The sequence below is a fragment of the Centroberyx affinis genome, unplaced genomic scaffold, assembly GCF_046629955.1.
Source record: "Centroberyx affinis isolate AG114_WGS23_722 - 3 ecotype Tasmania unplaced genomic scaffold, CSIRO-AGI_Caff_v1 ptg000960l_1, whole genome shotgun sequence".
Taxonomy (NCBI): Eukaryota; Metazoa; Chordata; class Actinopteri; order Beryciformes; family Berycidae; genus Centroberyx; species Centroberyx affinis.
The window spans coordinates 123386-137796 of NW_027279532.1; the positions used below are offsets into that span (position 1 = coordinate 123386).

Consider the following 14411-nt stretch of genomic DNA (forward strand, 5'->3'; position numbering starts at 1 on the left):
GTTGGTTGTTCTGTATTTCCTTCTCTTCAGAGAAAAGTAATCCCTGAACTGAAAAGATGTCATGATCTTCAGATTGATGACTGATTAGTATAGCCAAGAAAAGGTCCGTTTTCCTTCATCTAAGGTGGTGCCCCTACGAGTGTAATTTGATATCTTGATCAAAGTTTCATATTTCCATACCTTTACTAAATTCAAAATTCTATATTTTCGGCTCTACACGCAAAAATGGGATATGTCATTTTTCAAGCGAAATACAATGCTTTCTTTTAGGCCTTGAGTTGCACTCTGCTGTGTCTTTGAATTTCACTGTCACGGCAGTTCATAGAGGAATGCCTTATTAGCCAAAACAGCGCACGGATCAATCCACTGGACTATTGCACTTGGAAAAAAAAAACCCGCTTACGCAGCGTTTCCTCGCCACAGCCTGCTCTGACTTTGCTCATCAGCACCTCATTGCCGCTGTCGGGCAGAAACCACACAACTGCAGTTTTGTTATTTTTCTTTTTCTTACTTGAATTGAACGTCTGCATGGTCATTTATGTGTGGAGTGAGTTTCACGACCCTCTGGCTGTTTCAAGCTGTTAAAAGCCAATTGCAGAATTTAGAAAACACATGAACGTCAATAAGAAAATATATTGATATATTCATATTTTTTGCAGGTACTTGGTTTTTACCCAAGAGCAGTGTTAAATAGTCGTGGCTTTTCATATTCCACGTTTTATAGGTCTATTTTCTACTGGTTCAGACACAGTATTGTTGAAAACATCATATGCACATCCACCTTTCTCACTGGTGCTGTGGGCAAGGATATAATTTTAGCTGTTGCACAGTCGGCCTACACACTGTTAGTGAGCCACAAATATTTGAAGAGTTGTATTCCAAAATAAAATCCCATTTGAAAAAAACTGACACCTACTCTTATAAAATGATTGATAGCATAAAACTGAAACAAGTTCTGATACTTTGTGAAGGATAACTTAAGTCCTTGATTGACAAAAAGGTGATACCTTTTCCCAGAATGGAGTAGAACCCTTTATTAATTATTTGTAATTACAGTTTTTGTGGAGTAGTAATGTTGTGTGCAACCCTGGTATATAATTTAATTTATCCTGTTGCATTTGCTGACTGCATAGTGCAATGGTACATGTTTTGCCCCTCCTTGTGGGTTCAAATCTAGCTATAGACTTATAACACTTATATATTTATTTAAATCTGTATTTATACATACTTTAATTTTTACAATAGGCTATTGGGTACCTGTCATTGAGAGGTGCAGACAAGCAAACTGGTTCATGATTCAACGGGCTCTTCTGAATTTCAAACAAAAATCTCGCCTTAATTATTGAGTTCATGCCCACATATTTCACCCTCTTCAGTACTGAACCACAATCAACCTCAGTGTGTCAGTTAACTTGCAATTGAATTACCCAATCACACCGACAGAGGTTAACCTTTTAAAAACAGGTCAAGTTCAGAGAAGAAGAGTAGAGCCATTTTCATCAAGCAATAACTTCCATTTCTTCTAGATGAGATAGAGAAAAGAAGAGAGGGAGGCATTTTCTCCCTTAAGTGGTGACAGGCTAGGACATAGTGTGCTGCAATTTGGGAAGTGTGTATGTTTTCCAAAGTGTCCTCTTCTTAGTGTCTGGTGGGGGTGGAGGTGGTGGAAGAGGTTAAGCCATCTCTGGTGAGTCCAGCTTTCTCTGGACAGAGTGCTCACTCACTGCGGTTGAATTTTGCTCTTAGGTTTCGATTTGTCACTTTCTGTGTGTGGAGAAGCTTTCCCACCACTAACTGACACCAGAATGGAATTATGAATCTACAGTATAGGGTTAGTGGGGATGGACCTACAATACAGATAGTCATGGAATTCTGGACGAAATCATATCTAAAAATAAAAATATTTGGGTCAGAGACAAAATCAAAGGGGGTCCGTGGCCCTAATGTGACTAAATTAGGGGTCCTTGATATGAAAAAGGTTGAGAATGACTGATTTAGACTGCTAAGATAGGTGTATCTTTACATAAAAAATCTTGCCCAGGGCAGCTATAAAGTTGTTTTATTGGTCTATTTTTTCTCCAATTGACTCATTCTTATAATCTGACTTCTCCCAGCTCATAGAGTCTGCTATGTACACACTGTGAAGCACATCTCTGAGCTGTTCTGTTTTTTTTTTTTGCCAGAAAGCCACTAGTTTATTTTGGGAAGGCGGAGGTAGGTGTTAGCTCCTCTACAGTGAGTGGGAAGCAGCCTCTTTAACCCTGCGGTGCATGCCTGACTAGGACAAGACGCTACATAGCCCATATTGCAGCGTATAGTGTCAATATGCCGCATTATTTCTTCCTTATGTCACATATAAGCAATATTAAGTGTGATACTTTGCCAGTAAGATTGGTTTTTAGATGTGGTTCCAAAAGTGGGGTCTGCGGCCCGCCAGCAAAATGAAGAATAGTTTGACTTATTGCATTCCCTTGAAGTTAGTCCAATAACATCTTATTAAATTGGGGTCTGTGGTCTATTGTGGGTGTGTTTGAGGGTCCTTGGTGTGAGAAAATTTTGGAACCTCTGGTTTATGTATTTGATATTAGTGTTCCACTGGTCATGGCATTTCTGGAACATCAGACGGTGCATTTTAGACATGGACAGTCAGGGAATTTGATAAATTCCTTGGGGAAGTCAGGGAATACTTTACAGGAATATGCCAGAACGCATTTTCCAACTTGTTCCACACATTCATCGCATTAGATACTGGTTTTCAACCCAACTGGAGTGGAAACCAGACTGCTCACCTCTTTAGAAAAATCCGGGAAGGAATACAAATTTTAGGTCATTGGAAGTGCTCTGACTTCGTTATTAAAAGTCATGGAATTTCACATCAGAGCCACAGTGGGAACCCTACAGTATATTTGGCTTTGCCTTCCCTGGCCAGCCATGAATATCCACCTCGTCTTCTCGTCTTCTCCATCTTCTTCATCTAGTCTGTCTACTTCCTTCACAGCCTCTCGCTTTCTCTCCCCATCCCTCCACCTCCACTATCTGTTCTTTGTGTTTTGGGGTCTTTTAAATCTCATCGGTCATTTAGCCGACTCCTTTGGTCCTGTCTATTTTTCTATCTTATTGATTTGTGATTACTTGCTCTAATGCCTCCCCGCTAACTATCAGTCTGCTCTGTCCTTTCTTATCTAATCGTTCCCCCTCTTCATCTCATCTTTCTGGAGGCTCTCTCCTCCTCTGCAGCTGTTTTTCTCCTCTATTAATAAACTCATGTGATCTCTATCTTTACCGGCGACTCCTCCTGGCCTCTCTCTTTTCTTTCAACGTTGCGCCGGCTCTCTCCGCTTTACTCAGGCAACTGTGCGGTTTTAAATAGCTTGGCAGAAGAAAACGGCTCGGTGTTAATTTCTGCGCTAATTGCCTTCGGGTTGTTCAGTTAGACAAGAGAAGATAACGACATTAGGCAGCTCTGATCTTGACTGTTAACGCCTAGCCTCTTCACTGTCAAATACATTTCTCCTCGGTAATGACGTCGTCCGCATACATAACACTTGAACACGGAGGACATCTAAGACAAATGGCTACCCCCCGAGTCGGCCAATGAGAGGTGACAGGGCTGATAATAACACACAAATATGCGGTTGATCCTTACCCTCCAGGGAGAAGGGGATGCCTATACATAACCTCCGTACAGAGATGTGTGATTGCTGAACAGGTGGTAAGCTTTTTTTGGTTATTTAGCTGAATTTTGCTGGGGACCCCATGTAACCCCCTCAAGGACCCCTGGTGGTCCCCGGACCACATGTTGAGAACCACTGGTTTAGGATAGTTACACATTAGTCAACTTACCTATCAGTTGACCTAATGTGTTCATCCTAATTGAGACAGAGTTGACATGTTGAATTGTCCATAACGTATTTAATTATCAGATGTTTATATATCAGCAACTATTTGTCACTTATTCCACAGTTAAAATGATCATAATTACACCAACATTCTACAGCATTACATACTGGTTTCCTCCTTTCTACTTAAAGAAAAAGGGAGCCACTCAATGCAAAGATGCTCATCAACTCCTGAGAGAATGCTGATATTAATAGATCACCATTATAATGGTTTTCAACGTTCGCTTAGACCTTCTGATCCTGCGTTTTCTGTCTTGCCAAGCTAGTTAGCCCTAGCAAGGATGAGGGTGGATTTTCCCAGTCACCAACTGAAGAGAAGAGAGGAAGTGGGGGGGTGGGGTGGGGGGGGAGGCAGATGCTTTTGTCCCTGGTATGTCCTTGTGCCTTACAGCCACAGTCCACAGTCAGAGCTGTGAAGTAGGTGTGTTCTTTCTGAGCATTGTGAAAAGTCTTTTGTATTCCAGAGAACGTAAAAGCGATAGCTATGTTTGGTCGAACTCTGTGTTTGGGGACACATATTAGTCAGGCTCTAAAAACTGCATTTTAGTAGTTCTTTGCCATCCCACCCACCTGTAGTTGTTCTTGATTTTTCTCTCTTGCTACTGGGACCCAGCTAAGTTTGCGGAGGAAGGAACTGTTTTCCCTTTCTTTACACTAAATCCATTCGCAGCACCAGCCTTTGACACCAACATATTCTGGACCTGCGATATGCAGATGACTGCATGCTCCTGGACCTTGCGTCCTCTATCTACTGCTCAATAGGTCTTGTGGGCTACATGGAAAACCTGATGTCATTGTCCAAGAGAAGTCTTCGTCCCTTGTCCCCCTAAGTTTAGTTAAGTCAGTTATACCCAGCTGTTCTCTTTCCTTGGCAGCCTTATAACAAGCTTCTGTCTAACTGATGACAACATCCAGACTTGGATCTACCTAGCCTCATCTGCATTTGACAGACTACTATCTAAAGTTTTTGAGAACAGGCACCTAAGAGTATGAATGAAAAGTGCTGTCTACCAAGCAGTGCTTGTGTCACCACTACAGTATGGCTCTACCATTGCACATCAACTCTCTTAATGTCTTCAATATCAGATGTCTCAGGTGCATCCTTAGCATCAGCTAGAACAGTGGTTCTCAACGTGGGGTCTGGGGACCACCAGGGGTCCTTGAGGGGATTCCAGAGGGGCCCCAGCTAATTTCTGAGTTGTTAAACTTCAGCATTATTTCATTTACAAGAAGTTAACACAATTAGAGAATGTAGAAGAATGACTATTTTAATCATAGTTTCACTGTTATCTCTCTACCTGCAATGCAGATAGTCACGGAATTCTGGACAAAATCATATCTAACAATAAAGATATTCTCAGATTTGGGTTCAAGAGACAAAATCTCATCAAATGGGGGTCCGTGGCCCTAATAGGTAGGCCCTAAATTAGGGGTCCTTGATATGAAAAAGGTTGAGAATCAGTAAGCTAGAAGGACCACATTGTCCATGGGGAAATACTTCAACGTTGTCACGATAACCAAAATTTCAATACTACTTAAATACCGTTGCAAACAATTCAGTATCAACATTCCATACTTCAACCAAATATGTTCTGCAAGCTGAAATTCCATTTCAACCTCACCTCTACAGGGCATCTATGTTCAAATTAGAATAGTTCAAAGAAGAAGGAGTTAAAAAGAGTCAGTGGACTGCAGCAGTCAGAGTCAGACAGCTGGAAAGAGACAGTGTCGAAAAAAGTCCACCATGTCTTGAACTGGATCCCAGTCCGCCTAAAACTGGTCGACAGAGACGTGCCAGGAGCCAAATATGGAACTATTTCACTTCTAGAGCTGACAAAGACAAACACCCAACCAGCATGAAAACGTCTGTGGAAAAGCTGCTGCAAAGCTATCCAAGTCAAGTGTGGTAACACATGGCTGCATGATTATTTAGCCCAGTGACAGCAGAGGCTCTAAGGATCGCAATGGCGGTTGGTCGTTCAGTCTTGTTTGCGTGGTATCCTGGTGGTATTACATTTTTAGATACGGTATTCTGGTGTTGTGACAACTCTAGTCAGCATCAAGGCCACCCTTGCTCCGAGACAATTAAGTTCTGATTAAGTACTGTTGGCCATGTAATTGGACGTTCTGGGTGTTGTTTACCTCAACAGATGCTCTATTTGCTGCTCTCACCAGGGTGTAGGACAGTGGTTTTCAATCATGTGCCATTGTGACCCAAGACCATGCAGGTTTTCTTTCCAACTAAACACTACACCAGCCAATTTCACTGAAGTATTTGGTTGGAATGACTCTTGGGTCATGATGGTGATTGACAATTGAAAACCACTGCTGTAGGAGACCTGGCAACAAACGCTGTGGTACAAGAACCATCGGAAAACATCCACCAATGACCTTGAGCATATCTGAAGATATTGAGAATATCTGGAGGGGCAACATACCCCAAAAACACACCAATATGCTGAACCAACATCATCCCAGCCCCCCTTCATCTAGATCTCACTTGTCCCAGCTGCAGTAAGATAGGCTACTCCAGGATCAGATTCCATTCTCATCTACGCTGACATTGTCGGCCGCAATTACAGCCACTGGCAAACGTATTCCTCATTAATCACAGGAACCGACGTCATCTTCGATTTCAATGGACTGCCCTCAGCAGTTAGAGAGAGAGAGAGAGAGAGGAAAAAAGAGAGAGATACAGTACATAGCCTTGTAGAAAGAGACCAGAGAGGAAAACAGGCTGACGAATCTGGGAACTGAAGAACATTGTTGTACGTGTGTGTGAATGTGTCACTGTCTGCCCGTGTGAATGATAGATGATTCATGTCCTGTGGTTATCATCACATATGTGTGAACCCTCTGCCACTAAATATGTGGATAATGTGGATCCTCCGTCTACATAACTCTGCCTTTTCTGAGCAGGAAATATTAACGTCAGTAAACGTCAGGTTTTGGTGCCAGTCCCTCAGACTCAAAGAGCATCAAAGAGCTCCCACCACTTTGGATCATTTGCATAATGTGAAAGTGATTCATAAAAGGACGCTGCGGTGCAAAAAATACCACCTGCTCTAGTCAGACATTATATCGTAGAGATTAATGAACATTTATGTAAATGATTTAAAAAATCATTAGATAAAGTTGTATTGTATCCCGGGGCGTTAATTATCATTGGAAATGTGTGAAAATGTTTAATAAATATGACTCACCGGTGTATGAATATGATTGGGTCTGACGTGGCCAACACTGCAGCTGCAGCAGTAGGAGTGCATGAGGAGGAAGAGGGTTTTCTCTGCCGTTCTGACGTCTCTGCGGTCCATTGCACTGATACACAGGCGTGAACAAGGTGTCAAATATGTAAAGCTTCATTATTTGGCTATCACCTGTAACACAGCGGTAATGTGGCTCCGTCACAGTATTCACCGCTGTGGTGAACTTATGAATTAGGTAAAATTACCAGGTGGTAGATTTAGCGATACAATTGCAAATGCCAATTTACTCAATGTATTTATTTAAAAAATCTTAAGTTTGCCTTTGTGAAAACTTTTTTTCACTGAAAATTAAAGTCCAGTATAACTAAATCAACAGAGTTTCTGGTAACACTTTACAATAAGGGTCACTAAGTTAAGGGTTAGTTAATGCTTAATAAGCATTAACTAACCCTTAATTAACAGTTAACTAATGAGTCTGGTAATAATTTCCTAATGGTGTTCATGTTAATTAAGGTATTAATTTATACATTGTTTAATAGTCATCTTTATAAACTATTAAATAATGTATAAATGAATATCTTAACTGTTAATTAAGGGTTAGTTAATGCTTATTAATCATTAACTATCCCTTATTAAGCATTAACTAACTCTTAACTTAGTGACCCTTATTGTAAAGTGTTACCAACTTTCTTTCAAAAACAAATACGCTACTTTGTTATTATAACATAAAATATCCCTGCATTGTAGGCTAGTATCTTTCACTATGAAGTCTGCCTATGTCGATTCATTTCAGTCATCCAGGTAGTAAGATGACCAAAAAAGGAAATAGAAACATATTACATAGAAATAGAAACTATTTATTTTTTTGGGCTTTGCACCCCCAAGGCTTTGGTTGTTGCTCTCTGCCAGTCTGAACTCACACTGAGAGTTTGCTTGGAAGCTGTGGGAAGAGCGAGTTGCTTGGGTGATTTGCTTTGTGTGTGATGCCGGGCACAATATCGGCACGGAAGCCGCAAAATCAAAAGTTGTTATCTCTCTACCTACAATACAGATAGTCATGGAATTCTGGACAAAATCATATCTAACAATAAAAATATTCTCAGATTTTGGTTCGAGAGACAGAATCAAATGGGGGTCTGTGGCCCTAATGTGGACTAAATTAAGGGTCATTGATATAAAAAAGGTTGAGAATCACTGTTGTAGCCAATCCAAGAGAAAATGAAAGTGAAAATTAACATTCTACAATTTGCTCCAAGCTCGCATGTGTTAGTATTGGTATCCAGCTGTGATGTCATCATAGACTGACATGTAATTCTGACAAATGATTGGAGAGATACACCTGAACCACGGGTGGTACGGCGCGGATTTTCTTCAGGAACCGTTTCACCCCTAAATTATAGCATTTCATCACAAAATCACATCACATATTGTTTATACCTCACTGTCAGAGTATCCGAGAGTGGATTCTTCCTTTTTAAGATGGATGGATCAGGAACATTTCCTCACCTGGTATCAACCATGATACCATCATAACCTCATAACCTTTCCCCCTCTCTCTTTCTCTCTGTCTCTTTATCTATCCTGCAGTAAGGGTAGAGTTTCCTCCATTATGAACCCTGTGTACAGCCCTGTCCAGCCTGCGGCTCCCTATGGCAACCCTAAGAACATAACATATACAGGTGAGCCTCACTGCATATTATTGGTGTAACCTATAGTTTTTTCCCACTGTTTAGCTTGAAGGGGCAAAGAAAGGTAAGTTTGGAAGTAATCTGATTATTTTTCACATCAACAAGTATGTCTATTTGTCTGTAGCTCACCTTTACAGGATCTATAGGATGCTAGAATCTTCATTGTGTCTTTCCTTTCATCCCGTCTTCTTATTGGTTGATAAGTGCTTTGTCTGATCCCTCCTCTCCTCTACCTGCTCACTCTTGAAATGACTTTGACTCTCTTCCCTGGATCAATTTGTTTCACTTATGCTCTATTTCCTCTCCTGTCACATCCATGGACGATTTGGTAATGAAGATTAAAATCCGTTTTTTTGGTCATCATCAGACAGAACGCTGGTGCAGGAACAGGGCAACATGGAAGTGGTTCATACAGATGCACATTTCACCATATTGTACGTCCGCATTTCTTATCACACATCTGGAATTACCTCAAGCGTCAGTCAAGTGCCATGTGCAGGTTTTTCAATACAGACAATACTTGGCCAGTCATTTTGTTCCATAGTTTTGAGACAGTGTAGTGTAGGGGAAAAATAAGCTTCACCCTTGTGGGTCAAAATGAATGAGCAAAGGTTCAAGAGTCTTCCGTGGATTCTTTATTCAGACATGCACGGTTCAGTTCAGTGTTCCAAACGGGTAACAGAGAAGTGACAAAGAAAGGAGTGGAGAGGGCCCACCAACATAAATCTCGGCATGAAGCCAAACCCACAGTTCAGCAAGAGTGTCTTCTGTGGAGTGGATTCCGGTGCAGGCTCCGCTCTCGAGCCGGCTCCACTGTGAGGACAGGAAATGCACGCAACAAATACAAAATAAAAGCGTGTAGACACTTCCGGTGGAAGCGCTTTTGTCGTTGATTTATATTTAATGAATTAGTCAACATTGTAACGTCAAAACTATTAATTCCTTAAATGTAGCATATATATTGATTTTGCCTATTTTGTCTACGTAGCACGTAACGTGGGTATCTATGCCAGTGTAGCAACATACTGTATATCGATTCAATAATTTTACTAGTAACAGTATCTTATTTACACGCGCTATTGATTTATTCTGTCAAATAGGACATAAACTCAATTCATAGAAAAACATAAAGCTCGTTGATTGAACAATTGGAGCTCAAGCCTCTCTTCCTGTCTTTCTCAAAAAACAGACACACACTTCTCATTCATAATTTCCCTTTGAAGAATAATATACTACGGCATTTTACTGCAATCGGCTGAATTTAATATAGGCCAATAAATATTTTAACAATGCAAGCAATGTCGGCACACATGGAGGGCAGGAATAGTTAGGTAAAACCATATTTATTTTTAAAAAATAATTAGACTCTTATTTATGTCATAAGCCTCAACATCTTATTATGTATAATATTTATCATGTTATATACTATATTCTGTTGTGTGCTATTACAGTAAATGGTTCCACCTCACTCCTACATACACTATACTTTGCTACTACTTTACTCACTATCATTTAAGTTTTAGACTGTACTGCACTATTGGCTTAAGTTTATGTATATTGCTTGACTTTTGCAGTTTTTTTTTCATTTTAGCTTCCTTTGTGTATTTTTATTTTCTATTCTTATTCTTAACCACTATGCATTTCAAATAAATAAAAGGCTAATTAGGCTCCAACTGTTCAATCAACGAGCTTTATGTTTTTCTATGAAGTGATGTCGCTAGGCTATATGGACGGAGTTTATGTCCTATTTGACAGAAAACACACGTATGAATAGCATAAACTATTATTCACCTCTAAGAACACTCAAAATCATTTCATAACCATATATAGCACACGTGCACGCACACATGCACTGATTACCTCACCATGGTATGTAGAGAAAAAAAGACACTCTACTCTGAGAACAAAGAACAAAAGAACAGAGTGTGTTATTCATATAAAAAAAAACACAATATTCATTTTATTTCTTACAGTAGTGACTAACTGGGCGGTAGCTTGGTATGCTGCAGTGTCACAATCAGATGAAGAATAACCCTACAGCCACCAGCAGCCAACTGATGATGCACAGGCAAACTATATTATGTACAGAGGCAGATATAAACAGAGACTGATCAGATGGTGGCGCTATAGCAAGTGATTTCACATTGTGGCCAATAACTCCTGAGTCATAAGGACTAGAATATTTTTTCCCCCTCAGATCTTTTTTTTTTTTTTTTCCCAGATGTCCTTGAATTTTATGCAAAACCAATTTTGAGCTGTTTCACCATTATTTAATTTAATTTAAGAAGTGAACACGATTAGAGAATGTAGAAGAATGACTGTTTTGATCATAGTTTCACTGTTATCTCTCTACCTACAATACGGATAGTCATGGAATTCTGTGCACCTTTAATAATCTGCTATCAGATATCCCTGTATCCATATACCCACCAGTATACAGCATTTCTGTCCATCTTTGTTACAATTTTTTTTAAGTTAGTGTGAGCTAATTACAACAACCTTGATAAGAGCTTATCTGGGTTATTATAAACACGATATGGTGTTTATATGCACCAGCTAATGAATAGAATACATGAGTAGTAGTTAGTGTGCATGTAAATGTGTTGGTAGCTCAGCCCCAGACACATGCGCACTCTCTCTCTCTGTCCCTCTTTCAGACACACACACACACACACACACACACACACACACACACATACCCATATCCCTCTGGTACGGCTGACTATTTTGAACCGCCACCTTCTCTTTTATCACTCTGTCTGTCACTTGCAATCAGGCTACTGTCACTTTGTTCCATGAATATATGACCAATTAGTGAGGCGTGAGGCTGACTGTGTGTGTGTGTGTGTGTTTGGGGGTGGGGAGGATCCTGCCTTTCACGGTTTCTTTGTCTTAGAGGTATTCCATATGAGAGTACAATACTGAATATAGTGTGGATTAATATGATATAGAAGATATGATCTGAGTTAGACTGATATCACAGTTTGTGGGACCAATTGCCCTTTTATTGAAAATTGGATATCAGCCAGTCAGTGTCGTCCACCTCTAATATGATGCAGTTGGATTTATTAAAAAAAAAATCTATCAATACTACACTGATTGTCTATGGGAAACCCTTAACCTGAATTGACTCAAGTATGTATGAATGTTTTATTATTAATATTACTCTTATTTCTATTGTTTTGATCCTGGGTTTCAGTGGGGATGTTTAGTGTCCAATAGGCTAAATGCTGTTTTAGAGGCTTTCCCACCATAACAGTAAAATTCTGGGGGATTTTTTTTGGCATGAAAATGATGACATTTATACATATTAAATATCGACACAAAATATCAGCTAGCAGTAGGCCTTGGGCGATATCAAAAAATTTGATATTGCGATACTGTCCCACCAAAATATTGTGATATACAATATTATCGCCGGGGGGGTGGGGTGTTCCTGTTTTTTTTTGGGGGGGGGGGATATTTTATTTATTTCTTCCAAATTACATCAAATTTCTCGGCTATAAAAATAATAATAATAATAAGATTTGTATTTTTTGGGGGGGTATTCAATATTGCAGGACTATATAGTGATATTCCTGAAATATTGCGATATTTGATGATATTGAATATCGGCCCAAGCCTAGCTAGCAGCGGCTTTAATCCAAAAATATCTGTGGCGATATCGGCCTTCAAAAATCCATATTTGAATTAGGGCTGGGCAATATGGACCAAAAATCATATCTCGGTATTTTTAGGCTGAATGGCGATACACGATATATATATCTCGGTATTTTCTACTAAGTGGGCTAAATGTTCAGTTGTAAGTAGGGCTGGGCGATATGGACAAAATCAAATATCGCAATATTTTTGACCAAATACCTCGATAGCAATATAGTGACAATATTGTAGGGATGACTATTGGTGCTTTCACAAAATATTTACACAATGAGATTTTTGATAAATAATCATCAGTAATGTGGATATAATGACTAAGTGGGTAAAGGCAAATAATAGAACAGCTAGAACAGTCTGGTAAGTTCAGAAAATGACATCACTTTACTGTAATACAGCCTTTAAAACCAGGAAAAGACACTTATGCCATATCACGATATTACGATATCCAAAATCTAAGACGATATCTAGTCTCATATCACGATATCGATATAATACTGATATATTGCCCAGCCCTAAGAAGACCTACACAAAACATGGAGCCACTGCACTGCGTTTGTCATGTATTCTCTCTCTGTGATCTACTGTACAGGGAGGTAATGCACATTTTATGTCTGTCTGGTTGTGTTGGTATCACACCGGCATGTAGAGCAGGCCGTGTTGCCGGAGTTCGCCCGCTGTGAGCCGACAAGCGCTCATGAATTAGTGAGCGGGTACACGGGGCCTCGTTCCTCGCCGAGTGATGGAGCGCGTTCCCTCTAGGTAGATGTACTTGTTCTGCTGCTCCATCCGTTCCACAATTCATCTGATTCTCCCATCAGTCTTTCTTACCCTTTCAGCAGCTGTCATTTTCTCTTTGTCTGAGTTTGTTATATGCTGCGGTCCGTCCTTCTCCCCTCGCTCTCCTAGGCCAGTGATTCTCAACCTTTTTCATATCAAGGACCCCTCATTTAGTCCACATTAGGGCCACGGACCCCCGTTTGATGAGATTGATTTTTGAACCCAAATCTGAGAATATTTTTATTTTGAGATATGATTTTGTCCAGAATTCCATGACTGTCTGTATTGTAGGTAGAGAGATAACAGTGAAACTATGATCAAAACAGTCTTTCTTCGACATTCTCGAACTGTCTTAACTTCTTGTAAATAAAATAATGCTGAAGTTTAACAATTCATCAATTTGCTGGGGACCCCCTGGAACCCCCTCAAGGACCCCTGGTGGTCCCCGGACCCCACGTTGAGAACCACTGTCCTAGTCCAATGATTTCTCTCTCATTGTCTAATGATCCTACCTTCCAATCTATGTGGAAAATAGTTAAAGTAACAATCGATGACATTTCCATATAAATAAATGTCCATTTTGCTACTCTTTATCACTAATTTATATAATACAATAGCGATTCAGCCTATACCCAGTTCATGAAAGCTTTTAAACATTCTGTGTCTGGTAGCTGTTTCCTGGGATACATCCTCTGGTGGACAGGAAGTGATGCGTTTTACATTTCCAGTTTGTTTGGAATAAACAGAAGAAGAACTGACAGGCTGAGCAGACAAAGAAAAGAGAAAGTCAAACTGCATCAACAGAAAATCCAAGGAAAAAGACAAAGTCACAGTGCTGATTGACAGGTGATCTCTGGGAAGTGCAGTGCAGAAACACCACAGCAATGAGCGCTGAGCAACAAAGATGGAGACTAAATAAAAACACAAAAATCTCAGATTTCACGGAATACAACTTTAAAGCAAAAGCGCCCTACAACACTTTAACACTGTCGATGCATTTCTGGACCCGTTTGATATCAGAAAATGTTTCAGGATCTGAAACATCAACGGTAAACGTAAAGGTTTTGGTTTCAGTTCCTCAGAATCAAAGAGCGAGGACTTCTGTCTTGACTCTCCGACATTCAACAATCATAGAGAGAGAAATCCATTGTAAGAAGAGGCAGAGAGACCAATTTGTCCACTCA

The 14411-nt window shown here is 40.0% G+C and overlaps 1 protein-coding gene across 3 annotated transcripts in view; it reads left to right on the forward strand.

Annotated features, from left to right (window-relative positions):
- LOC139646210 (protein FAM168A-like) overlaps positions 1-14411 on the forward strand; it is a 51482-nt gene that overhangs the window by 16174 nt on the left and 20897 nt on the right. For all 3 annotated transcript variants that reach the window (XM_071522153.1, XM_071522154.1, XM_071522155.1), the window contains one exon: positions 8693-8784. In XM_071522153.1, coding sequence (XP_071378254.1) covers positions 8693-8784 — 92 coding nt within the window. The remainder of the gene's footprint in view (positions 1-8692; positions 8785-14411) is intronic.